The sequence below is a fragment of the Emys orbicularis genome, chromosome 4 (genome assembly GCF_028017835.1).
Source record: "Emys orbicularis isolate rEmyOrb1 chromosome 4, rEmyOrb1.hap1, whole genome shotgun sequence".
Lineage (NCBI taxonomy): Eukaryota > Metazoa > Chordata > Testudines > Emydidae > Emys > Emys orbicularis.
Window position 1 is genome coordinate 8667616 of NC_088686.1, and position 19179 is coordinate 8686794.

The 19179-nt window shown below is 51.3% G+C and overlaps 1 protein-coding gene across 1 annotated transcript in view; it reads right to left on the bottom strand.

Annotated features, from left to right (window-relative positions):
* Positions 1 to 828: 828 nt before the first annotated feature.
* Positions 829 to 19179, bottom strand: part of NID2 (nidogen 2) — a 53215-nt gene continuing 34864 nt past the window's right edge. Inside the window, exons 11-20 of the mRNA XM_065403163.1 lie at positions 17576 to 17719; positions 13837 to 13956; positions 10930 to 11172; positions 8951 to 9172; positions 8142 to 8311; positions 6107 to 6236; positions 5223 to 5394; positions 4104 to 4261; positions 2013 to 2136; positions 829 to 996 (exon numbers count right to left, since the gene is read on the bottom strand). Coding sequence (XP_065259235.1) covers positions 864 to 996; positions 2013 to 2136; positions 4104 to 4261; positions 5223 to 5394; positions 6107 to 6236; positions 8142 to 8311; positions 8951 to 9172; positions 10930 to 11172; positions 13837 to 13956; positions 17576 to 17719 — 1616 coding nt within the window. The 3' untranslated portion in view covers positions 829 to 863. The remainder of the gene's footprint in view (positions 997 to 2012; positions 2137 to 4103; positions 4262 to 5222; positions 5395 to 6106; positions 6237 to 8141; positions 8312 to 8950; positions 9173 to 10929; positions 11173 to 13836; positions 13957 to 17575; positions 17720 to 19179) is intronic.

Consider the following 19179-nt stretch of genomic DNA (forward strand, 5'->3'; position numbering starts at 1 on the left):
CTCTGCTATGCAACAAAAACATTTAAAAACTAGGTCATATGGAAAATTCAAAACAAACCCTTTATTTATTACTGAAGTAACCTAGAAAAAGTGAGACATTACAGTTTAACAGGTATTTACGAACATGTATTGGTCAGTAATGGGTAGGTCTCTGGAGGCACTTAAGGACCATCAAGTTAGCATATTCTAATATAAATACTAAAAGACATGCATTGAGGCAGAGGGAAAGATATCTAGAACTGTATGTTGGAAAATCTTTAATGCATTTGCCATTTCCCATGACAGTTTGGCATAATTTCCTAAATACTCAAGATCAGGGCTGTAGATTAATTGACCCAGGTAAGACATTGCATTAAAATCTTTCCATACACATTTAACTTTTTAGCTAAAAAGAACCTATTGGTCAGATTGTTGATTTGTGTTTTAATTCCTTCCCATAAAATAAAACAATGGATTAGTTACATTAAGACTTTTTTTAAAAATTGCTTACATAAGCAAAAATTAGAGTAATGGCATAGTATTCCCAGAGCCATTATATTTTCTTGCAATATATCAAAATGTCTTTTTAAAAAAATACAGTAGTAAAGATTGAGGTATAACTTAAAAAATACTTGATAATCTTTTGCACTAAAATAGATCACTTCATTGTCTTCAGTAAATATCAATGGCCTCTTTTTTGCAGACTTTCTTCCCCTCAACTGTATGTGGTGATAATTTTCTGGGTCTGGAATTCTTCCTCCAGGTGTAAAGATTGAACTTTTTTTACTTGAAGTAGCTAATTATTTTCTTGCTGCAGAGAGCGAGAGGAAATAGATTAAAGTTAATACAGTGAAATTTACATATTGGCAAATAGCTGGTCTACACTAAACAAGATGGACTTTACCTCCTGGGCAGTATGGGTAAACTGCCGTTATTCCATAGAGATGTGATCTCTGCTCTGGAAGATACTCATCAGTAAGGAAGCCATTGTCTTTATTCACAGCTATAACACCATCCCTATTAACAAAAGTGAGAAATGCTTTAGTCTCTCACAGAAATAAATCCTCTTTCAGAATTAGTTCTATGTTCACAGAATTTAAGACACAAGGAACCATTATAATTTATTCTGACCTCCTGCATAACACAGGCCAGAGAACCTCACCCAGTAACTGCATCAAGCTGATTCGTTGTGTTATTATTTTAATCAGCCCAGGGCAGAATCACTAAGGGAACTTTCCAAGGAGGCGGTATTGCCTCCCAAATGTCTGTGTCACTGAACATTTGGAAAGGACGTACAGGTTTAAATTGAAAATAATGTAATGGGATTGCATGAATGCCTGCAATGAGGTCAGGACTGGTTCCTTGTTGCCAGCACTGTCACTATAAGGGTTTTTTGGAGTGGGTAGAAGGAACAGGAAGAGGGCCTTCGTTATGGGGCATGTTTGGAAAAGGGAGTCAAGCTTTTTACTTTTTTTTTTTTTTTTTTAAACAAGCGTAATGGCACTAGAGTTTTATAAAAATATAGTTGTAGCACCATTCATAGATTTTGATTTTTTTTTAAATTTTATTTTTTTTGCACGGATAATGTGAAAGCTGGGGGTAGGTTCTTTTAAAATAATTATATACCATTTGTATACACCTTTTAATGCAAAGTGCATATTACATTTGGGCCTCCATTGACAGGACTACTAAACAGAACTGGCTTGAGGAACATGGGGTTGATTTTGCAGTGTATTTGACACAGATGGTTTCTGTGAAAGTGACTAACTTGTATATTAGATTCACTTAGGGGTTTTCAACTGAATTTTAGCTGTGTGTAGTACCAAGGAAACTTGAAAAACAAGAACTTGATATTCTTGTGAGTTAACATTATTCAGTGTAGGCTGAACAACTGCTATGGAACAGAAAACCCCCAAACCACCCCATAACTGTCAATAATACAATAGGCTGGATTGCTGCTTAAAGATGACATGCTGGCATTTTGCCCTTAAATAGTTAGGTGACTATCTAGGGTGTAATAGTTACTAGCCTACCTTCTCCAGTCAGTGTGATAAAAGTGATTGGCATAACTAACAATGCTGAAGGGGTAGTTGAGGTTATTCTGAATGACATGCCTTCCTGTTCCATCTGGTAACGTGCACTCCAGCTTCTTGGTACCTTTCACAAATAAAACATTTAATCAGGCAAGAAATAGTGTATTTTCCATGGAATTTTACTCCGGCTAGTAGGCCACAGCCTATTGTGGCCTAATGATGATCATCAGAACAGTCCTGATCAGTCAACTTGTATCCTAGGTCCCTTCCTTGTAAAGAATGTGAAAATCCACATAATGGAGGATAACTAGAATGTTGGTTTTCTAGGGTGTTTTCTTTACCCTAGAGGAATTGGTTCTATACTGGGAGTATAGAGACTGAAATGGAATTCCCAGTCTGACTGGGCAGGTATGCATGCACCTCTGCTCAATCCCCTATAGCAATGTAAAGGAAAGCAATTTCTATATATACTCGTTCATAAGCATTAAAGAGCAGGGGTCGGCTTATCAATGGGTCTACACCAAAATTTGATGATTTTAAGCTCTATTGAATTGAATATCTAATACTTGGTCATTTTGTTTGCCTGGAGTGTTTGCAGGCCCGGAGCCCCTCAGCTCCCAGTGGCCGCACTTTGCTGTTCCCAGCCCATGGGAGCTGTGGGACGTGGTGGCCAGCATGTCCTTCAGCCCACGCCGCTTCCCGCAGCTCCTATTGGCTGGGAACTGCAAACCACAGCCACTGGGAGCTGAGGGGCTCCGTGCCTGCGAACGCTCCAGGTAAATAAAATGTCCTGGCCCGCTAGCAACTTACCCTGAGGGGCTGGGAGCCAAAGTTTGGCAACCCCTGAAATACAGGGTCGGCTTATGAAAGGATGATACAGTTTTTGCTATTTTTACCTATCCATCTTGGGGGGGTCGACTTACAAACAAATGGGCTAATGAATGAGTATATACGGTACTTTATTTTTGTCTATGTGCCTCTGTACAGAGGCTCAGTTCTTCAATCTGTGTCATATATACAGTATTCACTGAAAGACCCATGTGGATTCTAAACTCAGGCCTAAACATATCTCAGGGTATGTCTACACTGCCGCGCTAGTTCAGCGGCTGGGGATCGAAGTTCCGGGTTCGATTTATCGCGTCTGGTGTGGACGTGATAAATCGAACCAGGAAGTGCTCGCCGTCGACTGCGGTACTCCAGCTAGACGAGAGGAGTACCGCGGAGTCGACGGGGAGCCTGCCTGCCGCGTGTGGACCGCGTCTGAACCGCGGTAAGTTCGAAGTAAGGTATGTCGAATTCAGCTACGTTATTCACGTAGCTGAATTTGCGTACCTTACTTCGACTTGGGGGGTAAGTGTAGACCAAGCCTCAGTACACAATGTAGCTACACATGCGTTCTCCTTCGATGCTGCATAGGTACAGAAAATGTCCATCTGTGTATAGCAGCCAATACATTCTTGTGATGAAGTACTAGCTGTTGTGTGTTAAATGTTACAATTCCACGTTAATATTCATGACAGTCAAAACCATATGCAAAAGAATTGCGGAGAAATCCAAATAAGGAACACTTTTTTAGAAACTATATACAGGCATCCCAATTTTAGAAAGTTAAATTATTTCACCTTTCCTTTAAAAACAAAAATCTCCTATCCAGGTCGAGTTACAGTCTCTTCTACATTCTACTGCTTGAAGTTGGAAGCCTTTGGTCTGTATACTACCCTCGGCCGGTGCCTCTAAAGCCCGTCTGCCCAACGCCCACTTAACCTCTGAAGACATCCACACTTCAGTCACATACATAACCTAACGTGTGGTAGAGGAAAATTGTCCACAATGTTTTAGCTGATAGAGGCCAGCTAACACACTTAACAGAAAATAACATTACACAGCTTCAGCAAGACCACCTTATTCAGTAGGATATATTCAGAAGTCAGTAAAGTATTTTTTGCCTTTCAATCTAAAATTTGTCATGTTTAGACAGGCAATGTGTGAAAAAGTCCACTCCCTGTTTGTTTTTTATAAGGGGGATGATGGGAAGTGTATGGAGAATTTTTATAGATGTGCTATGTTTCAATCTGTATTAGCTTAAGTTACCTGCGTCTGCCCAGCAAATCAGTTTGGAGAAAGGGTCAAAAGTCAAGCCATTTGGTAAGCCGATGTCTTTATTCACCAGAATCCTTCTGTTAGCTCCATCTACGGTTGAGGTTTCAATTTTAGGTGCTTCACGATTCCAGTCAGTCCAGTAAAGGTTGCTGTGGGGGAGTCAATTAACAAACCCCAGTAAGGATTCACAGTGTGTGACCCAATTTAAAAAAACAAAAACAGAATTGCAAGAACTATCAGAAAAGTCCCAGACCTCTCCGTCTGCTTTATGGAACAGATCATTAGTGGATGTGAAATTCCCTAAAAGGAAAGCCGAACAAGCTCCAGAATGTGTTTTTACAACCAGTCATTTGCAATGATTAGATTGAAGATATTCTTCTGTAATTAGGGCCAGTCCCATTAACTTTCTAGATAGCAAATGTACGAACATGGGGTGTTATAAGCAATCTTCATAAAAAAGTGTGTTCCAAATTTGTACACGATTCAAACCCTTTCAATGATATTTTAAATCTGAACACTGAATATAACTGGTAAATTTAGCCATATATTAAATTAGTAAATAGAAGGGTAAAAGTGTTTCACGCTCTGATCTTGAGAGCTTCCTTCCTACACACCCTTAAGGAAATAACTAGCTGGAGCATGTGCACACGAGAGAGAAATGTCTATCACGCCAGACATTACCCCTAGTACTTGCTTTGCAGCCAGTAGCATTTACTCAGAGTATTTAGAGCACAAAGAGTTTTGTCTCAGGCCAGTGATAGATTAATAAATGACTGTAGGGGGCAGCATGCACACGAGGAAAATTCAGCTCACTTATTCACCAGTGCTTTTTCAATGGGGTAGCCAGGATGCCAGTGTACTTACTAGCAGGTTTGTCTAACCCTGTTGTGAGACCTGTTTACACTACAGCTTCCACTATTGGAATGGTGCTAGTGGTGAATTATGGGTCTGACTTTTAACACGGAAAATGCAGCTCCTAGGTCCAGCATTGTAGTCAGTTGCCCTGTGGGTGAATCTCATTTCATTCCAACCCACCATACGAACATAACGACGCAAAGGTCTGTAAGAATACAGCCTTTTACAAAGCATGGGTGCTGTGCGGCCATTTACCCTCTAATTGCATCCACAGCTATTGCACGAGGATTCACAAGGTCTGCATCAAACAGAACTCGCCGCTCAGAACCATCCAATCTTGCACGCTCAATTTTGTCCAGGCCGCTATCTGTCCAAAACATGGTTTTGCGGAAGTGGTCGATTGTGAGTCCTTCGGGACTCATCAGGCCTGGAAGGAAGTGAAAAGAGAACCACTGTCAGTATATGGGCAAGGGAGTATTTTGTGATCAGACTTGGTATTTACGTACAGTAGAACCTCAGGGTTATGAACACCTCCGGAATGGAGGTTGTAACTCTGAAATGTTCGTAACTCTGAACAAAATGTTCTGGTGGTTCTTTCAAAAATTTACAACTGAACATTGACTTAATACAGCTTTGAAACTTTACTATGCAAAAGAAAAATGCTGCTTTCCCTTGATTTTTTTAGTAGTTTACATTTAACACAGCACTGTACTGTATTTGCTTCCCTCCCCCCGTCTCTGCTGCTGGCTGATTGCATGCTTCTGCTTCCAAAGGAGGTGTGTGGTTGACTGGTCAGTTTGTAACTCTGGTGTTCGTAACTCTGAGGTTCTACTGTAGTACTTTAAATTTTGTAATATCATAATTAATCCTCCCTGTACCCCTGTCGGGCGGTTTACTATTATCCCTGTTGTTCCATCTAGCTCTCCTCCCCCGAATCTATCATAATTTGTGATGCCTAATTGGGAAAGCCAGGCAGATAATGGCTTGCCAAAGGTTATAGAGAGCGACCACATCAAAGCTGTGATTAGAGCTCAAAAATTCCTCCTTCTCAGCCCCACTGTGATTCTGCTATGTGGACAGCAGCTTCAATGTCTCTATTCAAACCAGCCATATTCAATCCAAAGGAAATGGTGATTTACCTGAGTTAATAATGGTTTCAGGTTCAGCCCCTGGTTCTAAACTTGCTCGGTTAACTGTCCGACCAGCAACGTCTGTCCAATAGACCATTTTTTCCCGACAATCATAATCTAGTCCAACCACTATGGAACCCTGTAGGGATTTAAAATATATATATATATATATATTTTTTTTAACGTATTCCCCTCCACTGCGAAGATCTTTACGTGACTGCAGCCGATGGGAGGCAGAGTTGACTCAGGCAATCTAGCTGTAGTTTGAGGTTTGTCCCTTTGGGTACAATTTGGTTAAAATGATCAACCTTTCTGTATGCGGGAATAAGCTTGTAAGACATCAAAGTTCCAAATGGGTGGTTGTATTTTAATTCAACCAGCTGGGCTCAATTTGGTGCTGCTTAGGGTGACCAGACGTCCCAATAAAACCGGGACTGTCCCGATATTTAGTTGTTTGTCCCGCGTCCCGACCAATGTATTGTCGGGACACCATTTGTCCCGATATTTTGCACTTTTTTTTTTTTTTTTGCGCTTCGGCGGCGCCCCCAATGTGTCTTGATATTTTGTTCTTGTCATCTGGTCACCCTAGTGCTGCTGTAAGTGGCTGCAGCTCTACCAACTTGAGTTGCGTTTCAGCCACCAGAAAATTTGAACCGCTCTGTCCGTCTGACTTTTGTTTGGTATGAATTACTCAAGCTGGACGAATGGAGAAGCACTTCCTTCTATTCTGAAGCACTGGTGTGTTACTGTCCAGATTTTGTTAGTTGCACGGCCTAGGAGTTTGTACTGAAATCTTTGGGAATTCTTATTTAAGACAGATGTCCCAGGCACATGTCTGTCTCCAGCTGGGCTTTAGAAAAACCTCCGGGATCAAGCAGAGACTTGTACAAGATTGTAGCCAACACATGTAATGACCTTCAAACTTTCAGGAAGGAATATTTCACAATTTAAGTATATTTCCCCCCCCTCCCCCCCCTCCCGATATAGATTTGATGGTCATGCCCCAATTCTTAAGTTTCTCTTGGCCTGTTTGGCCCCTTTTGAGATGAGTGAATAAGTGGCTTGTCTCTAATGGGGGGGAAGTGGGGGAGGAGGAGGGAGAAAAGATATAAAAGGAGAAGGGGCTGTGGAAAGGTTCAAAGGTTCAAATACTTTCTCAACGGAGTAGCTGAAGCAAAAGCTCGAATGGACATTACCCTCTGCTCTCAACTATACAAATGATTCAATCTCCTACTTAGCCCGAAAACCACACCACCTCCGAGTCTGATTTTATTTTATCGTCTGGAGAAAGAGAAGAGAGACGACAAAACTGAAAATATTATCCTGATACGCAAGCCATGCCCACTGGGTGAGGTGCTTTGTCCCCCTCCAGTGGGGGCTGTGCCACATCAAGGTCGATGAGTCTACTACAGCCTTGTCTACAAGACCTGGGTCTTTCAACTCATAGAATATCAGGGTTGGAAGGGACCTCAGGAGGTCATCTAGTCCAACCCCTTGCTCAAAGCAGGACCAAACCCCAGACAGATTTTTGCCCCAGATCCCTAAATGGCCCCCTCAAGGATTGAACTCACAACCATGGGTTTAGCAGGCCAATGCTCAAACCAACTCAGGAAGTAGCAGCACATACATTCAAAGCCAGAAGTTCAGTCCCGGCTCTGACAACGCAGCCGGGGCGTGGTAAGACAAGTGGTGGCCTGTACAGGGAACTGAACTGGGAAACCTCAAGCTCAAGATGTGTTTCCCTGGCCAGGTGGAGTGTATAAGCCATGGCCGCCTGGTGTAGTGCTCTGTCTCCCTCTGGTGGGGGCTCGGCGCGATTGATTAGCCTGCTACAGTTATGGCAAGAGAGCTGGGTCTGTTTTTAACTTAGTTAATTCCCACCCCCCCCACCCCACCCAGGCACTGGTGTTACATACATATACGTTCCTTATACAGACAGCTCATCTCCCAAGGCAAAGATTCTATATAGACTTGTCACTACATACGGTGCATCCTTTAAAACCTGGGCTGCTAGACGCAACGCATTCTGAAGAAGATACTTTACATGCAGTGAGAGCAGGGTCTTTGCCATCTCTTTCTGAAGCCTTGTGCCGTTCAGAGGTAAATAGCCTATTTGCTGTCCCTGAGCATACAGCAGGAAGGTGCCCGCAGCAGGCGGAGTCACATCAGGACGCGGAGAGGGCTGGACAGTGGGAGGAGCAAGGCTGGGGAGACCTGTCAGTCAAACACAAAGATTACATTCCTGCCTGCCCTCGCGTGGAGAGACTTTAAAGATGCAGTGACCTCTCGAAGGGGAAGATCAGCTGTTCTGACCAAAGTTCAAGTTGGAAAAGTGTGTGTGTGTGTGTGTGGGGGGGGGGGGTGTATAATGTCTTTTGCCCCTCGCTCCACCACCATTTTTTGGTCAAAACTTTGTTTGGATGGGAATTTTCCACCCAGCTCTAAGACTGTGTGTGGGCAAGTGCACACACATGCAGAGAGACAAGGTGGGTGACGTTGTATCGTTTATTGGACCCACTTCTCTTGGTGCGAGAGAGAGACCAGCTTTTAAGCTGCACTGAGTTCTTCCTCCGCTCCCACCCTTTGGAAATCCACCGCACTGGAATCGGGGCGAGATGGATTACAATTCAGCTTCTTGAGTATTGATTTAGGGCCTGATCTTGCACTTGGAGCTGCACAGACATCTGGATCCCATTGCAGGATCAGGACCCTAATTAGTTATATCCTCTGTGTACAGACCCTTGGCTGTGAATCTACGAGCATTAGCCTAGCAGCAGCGTGACCGTTTCCCTCACCCTAACAAGCCTTTTGTTTCATACCCAGTTCCTCCCCAGCAAATCACTGTGTACTCACACGGAGGGGGAACGCCAGGTTCCGATCTCGTTCCTTGAACCTCTCTGCCACTTTCGTCCACGCACCAACAATAGCCACTGTTGCCATGACACTGCAGCGGGTTAAAGTTGCCCAGAGCATCACACTGGGGTACGTACTGGTCTTCGCGTGGCCTGCCACCGTAGTGCTCCAGGAGGCTTTGCCGCCAGCGTTCACACATGGTCTGCGGTCTCTGGGTGGGCTCTACAGTGAAGGGTGAGAGGGTCTGATGGGAGCACGGCCAGAATCTGCTTACAACACACCCAAGCCCTCAGCACAAGCTCCACCTTGCAAGGCTCGCCGGCTTTCCGGTGCCAAGCCCACCAATGACGCTAAAAAAACGTTAGCGCCCCAAATAATTAAAATAGAACAGCCTATAGATCTTAATGGAAAACGTGCAGCCAGCTAACGCGTGCTCGGGCTGGTTTAGAATAGCTTTCAATGGGATGGTGTCCCTTTAAGGACTGTTCCCAGCCCAGGTCATTCGAACCAGTCCAATGCCAATCAGTATCCATTAAAAGAGCGGGTGGCATTTACTACAGTAAAGCAAAGGTGAGGACAGAAGCAGGGTCAATTACAGGAATGGGCTATTTGCCTCCGGGCCCTGGAAACTGTCTGAGCCAATGATAAGCCCTGGAGAACGTCCGACTGTTTCATACAGAACCCAGTGGGAACTCTTGCTTAATCTTTAAAGACGTTCCTAAGCAAAGGCTATAACCTTACTGCTAAAGGAGGGGGAGGTGGTTTCTGTTCGAACAGCTCTTGGCACCACTGAGCTGAGTGCAAGTTGGAAATGGGGGATGCTGCTCTTAAGCTGAGCCCCCCCTGATCGTGTGCCCAGAAGGGCAAAATAGAACCAGCCAGCGAGCCCGGCGATGGGATGGGAGTGGAAGGGAGAATGGAGAAATCAATCCCTTTTGTAGCAATGCAGCTCTGACCCCCGGCGTGAGCACTGGGCATCTCACAACCTCCCTAGGAAGTGCCTTTGCCTTCAGCTCAGGATCAGGGACGAGAAAAGGCTGATTTGTGGGGCTGGGATCTCTCAGGGGAGATTTGGGAAGCTTCTCAGGGACCTTTTTCCTCCCCCAAAGCAGCAGGGGGCTGAGACTCAGCGCCTGCGAGGGATTTAGGTGCTTAACTTCCAGAGATTTCAACGGGAGTCAGGTGCCACATTGCCCCCAGCCTGCTTGGACTGCAGCAGGGCGGGGGGTGCTTGTTCCATCATGGGCCAAGCCCTAAGAACATAAGAACGGCCATACTGGGTCAGACCAAAGGTCCATCCAGCCCAGTATCCTGTCTTCCGCCAGTGGCCAATGTCAGGTGCCCCAGAGGGAGTGAACCTAACACCTGCCCCATGTACTTTGCCTTACTCAGCAGGCAGATTAGTAACAAGCTATGTTTGTGCTCATCAGAAGGACCTTAATACACCTGCTGCTATGGGCCTGATGCTGAGAGGTGCGGTGCACCTACAGCTCTGGTATATCATGACAACAGCAAGTAGAGGCTCCAGTGTGCTAGGCGCTGTACAAATACCTAGGGCGAGACCGTCCCTGCCCCAGAGAGCTTCCAATCTGAAGTGGCAAAGTGACTTACGCCAGCTCAGTGGCAGAGCTGGAAATAGACCCCACGGCACCTGGAGCCCAATCCCGTGCCCTGGCCCACTGCCAGCAAGTGTGTGTGGAGGAGGGGGGAAGGAACAGGGTTCAAAGCCTCAACATCAGCCCCTACGCAAGGGCTCATCTACCTACAGCTCCATCTCCCATTTCCATGCCCTGAGGGGCAGGTGGAGGTGCCCAGGGCAGGGGCTATGTAGCACTCAGGAACTCGGGTGCATTTTACACTAGCGATGGCTGTGCACGAGGAAAAGCAGGTTTCATGGATACCTGTGTTCGATCAGCGAAGGGCCGACGGCAGCCCACGGCAGTTCCCACGGCAGCCTCAGGAGGGCAGGGCTCACTCACCTGATGTCCTGCAGCGCGGCGGGGCGGTGCCCGGTGGGCGTCTGCTGCCAGCGATCTCCTGCCCGGCTCCATCCACACACCAGCAAAAGCCAGTGCTGCTGTGGCACTGCAGCGGCCTGTAGTTCCCCTCGTCGTCGCACTGGGGTCTGTGCAGCCCCGGGTGGGCAGAAACCCCTCGGAGCCCATGGGCGGGCTGTGGATAGAGGCGCTCCTGTTCACACGGCGTCAGGCGCTGGGCGGTTTCTGCCCGCAGGCACGCGAGAGTGAGCAGCAGACACAGCAACAAAACAGGGGTTACGCCGAGGTAAAATCAAACATGCGTGGACAACCACGGGCGGCGGGTATCCTAGGCCAGGGGAGGCCGTCTCCCCAAGCAGGCGTGGCCCCGCCCATGCCCCACCCCGAGACCCCCTCCTGCCTCCCGCTCTTCCCCTGTGGCCCCAGCCCAGGCTGCTCCACTGCCCACCCTCCCCCCCCCGAAGCCGGCAGGGGCTGGGGTGGGCCGGCAGCCTGGGATTCGGGGAGGCTGGGGCCGGTGCTTGGGCTGGCCAGTTGGGGCCGGGGCCGGCCAGCACTCCGGGCCGGCTGGTGGGCCGGGACTCAGGGCGGCTGGGGCGGGGCTCCTCCGGTTGCGGTGAGGGACTCGGGTGGGGGAGGGGTAGAAAGGGTGGGGCCTCAAGCTGAAGGGGCGGGGCCGAGGACTAGTCTCCCCCCCGCCCATGTGGACAGTCTTTCACTCCGGCCTCTCTGAGTTTGTTCACTGCGGTGCTCCAGCCTCAGGCACCTTTGCATGGGAGGCAAATAGTATAAGCCCCTTTCTATAGGCTGGTAAACTGAGTCACAGAGCGGTCGGTTGATCGGCCGAGGCAGAGTCAGGAATAGACCCCATGAGTCAAAACTGCTACTCCCTTGCTCTAACCACTAGACGCCACTCCCCTTCCCCACCTTGCAATCCAGTTTCCTTTACTGGCCCACATTTTGAAGGGGCAAATTTGGTTTTGGGTATTTGTTTTCATATTGCGCCCCCATGGCGAACACTGGCCAAACCAGGCAGATAAGCTTTGGCCATGTACAAACGCCAGTGAATGGTGCTCTAAATTATAATCCGCCCGTTAAAGTACCGTACTCAATCATTGTTCTGCCCAACATCAGCAGGGTTTGACCCTGGGCCCTTCAGCAGCGCCTCTACCATTTGAGCTAATGGCGCACCTCTGGTAGCAGTAGTAGGCAATTATCCCCTAGTGGAGCAGTCAGTAGAAAGGGGAGCATGGTAAACGTGTTGCCAATGTGCTCAGCTAAAGAGAACTAGGCTCGTGTGTTCAGTGACTTTTGTCCAGCCTGCTTGGGCAAGAGTACAGCAGCTCCTCACTTAAAGTCGTCCCGGTTAACGCTGTTTCGTTGTTACATTGCTGACCAATTAGGGAACCTGCTCGTTTAAAGTTGCGCAATGCTCCCTTATAACATTATTTGGCAGCTGCCTGCTTTGTCCACTGCTTGCAGGAAGAGCAGCCCGTTGGAGCTAGCTGGTGGGGGCTTGGAACCAGGGTGGACCGGCAGCCCCCCATCAGCTCCCCGTGCGGCAGCCGGCCAGCAGGCTAGCAATTGCCGGCAGTTCAGCTGTCCCTCCCCCCACTGCCATGTGCTCCTCCTGCCCTCTGCCTTGGAGCTGCTCCCCGGAGCCTCCTGCTTGCTGTGCGGGAGAGGAGAGAAAGAGGGGGGCTAATGTCAGGGTGTCCCCCTCCACCCTGCTCCTGCCCCCCGCTTACCCCATCTCCAACGGGGGGGGGGGGGGGAGGAGGGGAGCACGACAGGGCTCAGGACAGAGGGAGCTTCCTGGCAGCAGCTTCTGTCTCAACTTGCTGATCTACTTAAAAAGGCAATGTACTTAGAGTGGGGTCAGTGTACTTAAAGGGGCAATGCACGTCTCTAACACACATGGGGTGTGTGTCTGTCTCTCTCTGCCATGCTGTCTCCCCTCCCGCCATCTGTGCTGCCTTGTAGAGTGTGAGGCTACATTAACAACAATAGGTTAACCCTTGAGGGCTCAGCCGAGCGCTAGTTCATCATTTAGCAGTAAGGCATTCGCTGGGAAATATCCCTCCCTCTTCCACCCTCTGCCTTCACCTCCTCAACCATGCTTCACAATCATCATTGCTGTGTACAGTCTTAAATTGTTTGTTTAAAACTTATAGTGTGTGTGTGTGTGTGTGTGTGTGTGTGTGTGTGTGTGTGTGTGTGTGTATATATATAGATAGATAGATATAGTCTTTTGTCTGGTGAAAAAAATTTCCCTGGAAACTAACCCCCCCGTTTACATTAATTCTTATGGGGAAATTGGATTCGCTGAACGTTGTTTCACTTAAAGTCGCATTTTTCGGGAACAACTACAACGTTAAGCGAGCAGTTCCTGTACACAAAACAGGCGGCACAAGGGAAGCCAAGACAAGGCTAACAGTCACAGGCGGTGGGTATAAGAGGCCAGGGGAGGCTGAGCCTCTCCAAACAGCCGGCCCGCGGCCTTCGGAGTGTGCTGCCACTAAAAGAGTGGGCACTTTGGCCGTGGCCCCGCCCCCAATCGTCCTCTTCCCCTGAGGCTCTGCCCACATGGGGGCCTCACGGGATGGGGTGAAGAGGCACGTGCGAGCGGTGAGCAGCCGGGGAGGCCAGGAGAGGGGGCGAAGAGGCGGGAGTGGCGGACGGGGTGATGGAGCGTGGGTGGGGCTTTGGGGGGAGGAGGCTGAATGGGGGCGGGCCTCGGGGCGGCGCCACAGTCCGGGCGCACACAGCCTCCCCCTGTGGAGCAGTCACACACCTCCCACGCTAGCAGTGTTTACATGATGCTCAGCAAAAGCATGGGCCAGTCCTGACGTTCACACTGCATCAGGCCTTCAGCCCGTGATCCCTTACCAGGTGTGCAGTGGACGCCATCCCCTTGGTAGCCTGGTTTACAGCGGCACGAAAAGGAGCCGGGCGTGTTGTAGCACGCGGCGGCTTGGTGACATCTGCCTTCGGCGCATTCATCCACATCTGCGGAAGGGAGAGGAACATGTTCATTACCCAGGTGCAGCTGCCAGAGTGCGAACGTGTTTTGGGCCCCACACTACAGAAGGGATGTGCACACATTGGAGAGAGTCCAGCGGAGGGCAACGAAAATGATCAGGGGCCTGGGGCACATGACTTACGAGGAGAGGCTGAGGGAACTGGGCTTATTTAGTCTGCAGAAGAGAAGAGTGAGGAGGGATTTGATAGCAGCCTTCAGCTATCTGAAAGGGGGTTCCAAAGAGGATGGAGCTCGGCTGTTCTCAGTGGTAGCAGAAGACAGAACAAGCAGCAGTGGTCTCAAGTTGCAGTGGGGGAGGTTTAGGTTGGATATTAGGAAAAACTATTTCACTAGGAGGGTGGTGAAGCACTGGAATGGGTTACCTAGGGAGGTGGTGGAATCTCCATCCTTCAAGGTTTTTAAGGCCCGGCTTGACAAAGCCCTGGCTGGGATGATTTAGTTGGGGATGGTCCTGCTTTGAGCAGGGGGTTGGACTAGATGACCTCCTGAGGTCCCTTCCAACCCTAATCTCCTATGATTCTGATTCTAACCTGCCCGCGGGCGGGCTGCCAGGCTGGGAAACCAGTGGGTCCCACTAAGAACTGCCTACAGCCTCCAATCATCACACTCCTCCCAGGCCCCCTCACCCACCGCTCTGGAGCGCTCCCCTCCTGCAGGGCCTGGAACCCTCTGAGCAGCAGAGTAACCACCCAGGTTCTGGCCCCCGCCCTTCTCTGCTCAGTCGCAGGGCCATGGCGGAGCTCCAGAAGGGCGAGTGCACCACAGCACGCGTCTCCCGCGCTCAAGATCTGGGCCGGGTCTGGGCTGCACCGTGCGCCATCACTCCCTTCCACAAGGCAGCAAAACGTTACAGGCGGCGATGAAATCGTGCTCCCAACGCCATCCCACGCGACGGCTCCACTGTGCAAAGATCAGGCCAGAAACGTGTGTCCAAGCCCATCTAACGACTTGGGTGAGGCCAGTTTGCTTGGCGGGGGCTGGAGCGGGAAGGGCGGAGATAAAGAACTGTTTGGCTGCATGATTTGCTGCTATTTGGGAGAGTTAAAGCCTCCCTGCTCCAGAGAAGGGGCAAAGGTTGCTACTTCCCATACAATGCTGCCGCTCTACAGTGCAAGCCCACGCCCTGCTCCATGAGGGAAGCCCAGCCAGCCCAGCTGGAAGGGGTGTGTAGATGCTATGGGCTAACGCAAGGAAAGATGCCAGGCGGGGGTGGGAAAAGAAGCTTGGGGAAAAGGCCGCAGGGGAAACATCTGATGGGCAGGGGAGAAAGTGGCCAGTGGTTTGGAACAAATCTGAAGTGCTAAAGAAAGTGGCATGAGCCCCTAAGCACGAATGCGGCAGCCACGGGACCCCAATGACGGGGGAGACCATCCTGGGGGGAGCAGATCGGCCGAAGAACAAACCCTTCAAGTCCGGGGAGTCCAACTGAAAAGCAGCCCCGTTTTCCACGCTAAGGCGCTTCCCCGCGGCACTCTGTTTTACCGTCTCGTGTTCCCAGAGGCTCACGCAGACGGTCCCGGCAGTTAGCATGCAATGACCCTCATGGCCTGTTTCATGACAAGACACTTCAGGGCAGTTATGTCGGTGGGAACTGAAATTCTGCTACATAATAAAGCTCCACCCTGATGCCCACCCTTGTGCTAACACGTACGGAAACGCGCGACTGAGCCATTTGGAACAGGGGCGGTCGCTCACTAGGGAGCTGTACAGCTCCTGGCACAGGGGGGCCCAGATCTCAGTGGAGACTGCTAGTTGTTACTGCAACATAAATAATAATAATAGTGGTGGTGGCTAGATTCCCGCACCCAGCCTATAGTGATACATAGCTGTGTCGTGTCCCGCACACACACACACACACACACACACACACACACACACACACACACTTCCGCCCCCCACCAGAAGTATCCCACAAGGTAGTAGTTCACAGCAGGTCTATCCCACCCCCACCCCAGGCCAGGGGCAGGCTCAGCGGTGCCGTGGCAGAGCCCAGGCTCAGTCGGTTTCCCACTCCCCCACTCGGGGGACGCGGTGAGCGAGGGTGCACTCCTGCTTATCCCCAGACCCAAGCTCCAGGTAGCCTAAGGGGGGGGGACTGACTCCCTTGACCCCACAGAGAGCAACCCGCTCTTAGGACCCTATTGAAATTGACCAACGCTGTTGCTGTTGATTGTCCCCAGCACAGAATCAGGCCAGCGGTTCAGTCCATCAGTTTCCACGGCGTCTAGGAATCTAGCTACGGCCTAGGGCCTCCTTTGTGCTAGTCGTGTTAGAACAGTACCCTGGGATCAGGGAAGTGCAACGCACGTGTGAGCGTTTGGATTCCCGCACGAGGGCATTCTGCCCATCCATTACGGCTAGCCCACAGCGCACCCGTCGGCGCTGCTCTCGCTGCCCGGCTGCCCCAGCAGCACCACCAGCTGCAGCAAGGCAGTGAACGTATTCGGCATCGTAAATACAGATGTGGAGCAGGACAGCGCCTAGGGGGAGGGGAGAAGCCTCCCCACAAAAGGATGTTCAGGGCCTCTGCCAAGAGGCTGGTTTCCCCCTTCGGCAGGGAGCAGTTTGGCTGTCCACGGCCCCGGCTGCAGCATCACCAGAGCCTCGAGGGGTGGACTCGCTCAACAGGTTGCAAACCCTCCATGCCGCAGAAACCGACCCCCTCGACGGCTGGCTGTGGTGATGCACGTCACGGCAGCCCGTGCTGAGCCAGGCGTACCAGACTCTTGGGCCATGTTCTGCAGGGGCTCGTGGAGAGGAATGCAAGAGTTCAGACCCTGGCCTATGCATCCCTCCTTACGCTGGCTCTCCAGCCCTCGGGCACAGGAAGAGACCGGACTAAGCGCCCATTTGCTCCATCCCTGGAGCAGGGGGACGGGGAGTGGGCTGGGCCTTGGCTCGTCCCCCCCACTCATGGGCCAGCACAGCTGAGTCGGCATGGGGGTGGGGGTTGCCATAATTTACTCCTGGTCCAAGCCAGCAGCCAACCGCTACACCACCCCCACATCTCTCCTCAGGGGGCAACGAAGAGGCAGACGAGGATTCTGGGTCTGAAGTCACATCCCAGTCCTGAGGCTAAAGGAGAATCCAGTCCTGCTCCTGCTGAAGACACTGGCCCAATGCCCGCTGGCATCAATGAGCACAGTCCTGGGTCCTGGGCGAGGAAAATCCAGCAGGCATAAGGCTCGCAGTAACCCTGCCTCCTCCTGCCCAGGCAGTATGTTCTGTAGCCCAAGAAGAGCCAGGACATGCCTGGGGACTTCAGGCTAACATGGGGTTAAGTCAATGTAGAGATGGGCCCAGAACAGCCCCTCAGCTCCAAAGGACCCCGGCCTCTAGGGGGGTTCAAAATCTGAACCCAGAGATGTGGCTGAATTTTGCAAATGGCCTTTCTCTTTGGAACGGGGCCATGCCAACACCCCCTGAACATTGAGTCCAGATCCGGATTTTGCAGCGTGTCATCACCAACCCAAACTGGCATCTCCTCCCAACGGTCCAAGCAGAGAACGGGGTCCTGCCAGGGAAGCACTCCAGAGGGAGAGAGGGAGGTGGGGAACCCAGCCAGGCCAGTCTGAGTGTACATACCAGAGCAATTATGCCCGTTGCCCGTATAACCCGCGAGGCACACGCAGCTGAACGAGCCGCCTCCGTGGTGAACGCAGCGGGCGCGGTCTGCCGAAGCGCAGGTGTGGCTGTCGTCTTCGCAGGGGTTGGACGGCGGGGGGATTGCTGGACAGGGAACGACATGACACGAGGATTGTGAGTGGCCTGGGGCTGCTCTCTCCGACTCCTAGACTTTAAGGCCAGAAGGGACCATCGTGATCATCTAGTCTGCCCTCCTGCACGTTGCAGGCCACGGAGCCTCACCCACTCCTGGAATAGACCCCTAGCCCCTGGCTGAGTTACCGACGTCCTCAAATCATGGTTTAAAGACTTCAAGATACAGAGAATCCACCATTTACACTAGTTTAAACCTGCAAGTGACTCGTGCCCCACGCTGCAGTGGGAGGCGAAAATCCCCAGGGTCTCTGCCAATCTGACCTGGGGGAAATTCCTTCCTGATCCCAAATCTGGCGACCCCAGGGATGGGCAAACTTTTTGGCCCGAGGGCTTCATCTGGGTGGGGAAATTGCATGCAGGGCCATGAATGTACTGCTGGGGCAGAGGGTTGGGGTGCGGGAGGGGGTGCGGTGTGCAGGAAGGGGCTCAAGGCAAGGGATTGGGGTGCAGGAGGGGTGTGGACTGTGGGAGGGGGCTCAGGGCAGGGGGTTGGGCTGCAGGAAGGGTGCGGAGTGCGGGAGGGGGCTCAGGGCAAGAGGTTGGGGGGCTCAGGGCAGGGGTTTGGGGGGCAGGGTGCACAAGGGGTTGGGGGTGTGGGCTCCGGCTCGGTGCCACTTACCTCAAGCGGCTCCGGGCTGGCAACAGCGCGCAGCAGGGCTAAGGCAGGCCCCCTGCCTGCTCTGGCCCCACGCCACTTCCAGAAGCGGCCAGCATGTCCGACAGTGGCTCGTGGGGGTGGGGTGGGGCAGGCGGCTCCTCCGTGCATGGCCCTTGCCTGCAGATACCATCCCCAAGCTCCCATTGGCCGCGGTTCCCCGTTCCCAGCCAATGGGAGCTGCGGGGGGCAGTGCCTGCAGGCGAGGGCAGCGCACGGAGCCCTCTGCCCCAGGGGCTGCAGGGATGTGGTGCCGGCCGTTTCCGGGAACGGTGCGGGACTAGGACAGGCAGGGAGCCTGCCTTAGCCCTGCTGCGCCAGGGGGCTGGCAACCCCGCAGGCCAGATTGAAAGCTCTGATGGGCCGGATCCAGCCTATGGGCCATAGTTTGCCCTCCCCTGAGTTAGACCCTGAGCCTGTGGGCGAGACCCCCCCAGCCAGTCACCCAGGAAAGATTTCTCGGTAGTCACTCGGAGCCCTCCCCATCTAGTGTCGTTGGAGATATTTGCTGCTGGCAGTGGCAGATCGGCTACACGCCATTGTAGGCGGGCTCATCAGAGCGTTGGGCACAGCAGCGAGAGAGGCCCAGCCCTGGCCCGTCTGCCATTCAAAGGAATAGGCCCAACAACAGCTCCCTACAAGGAAAGCGTCTTCCCCTGCGGGAGTGGGTTTTCCATGGTCACATAAATGACCAGCAGCCACCCAGCCCCCTCCATCCCACCGTCACACGGCAAATGGGTAAGGCCCTGGCACA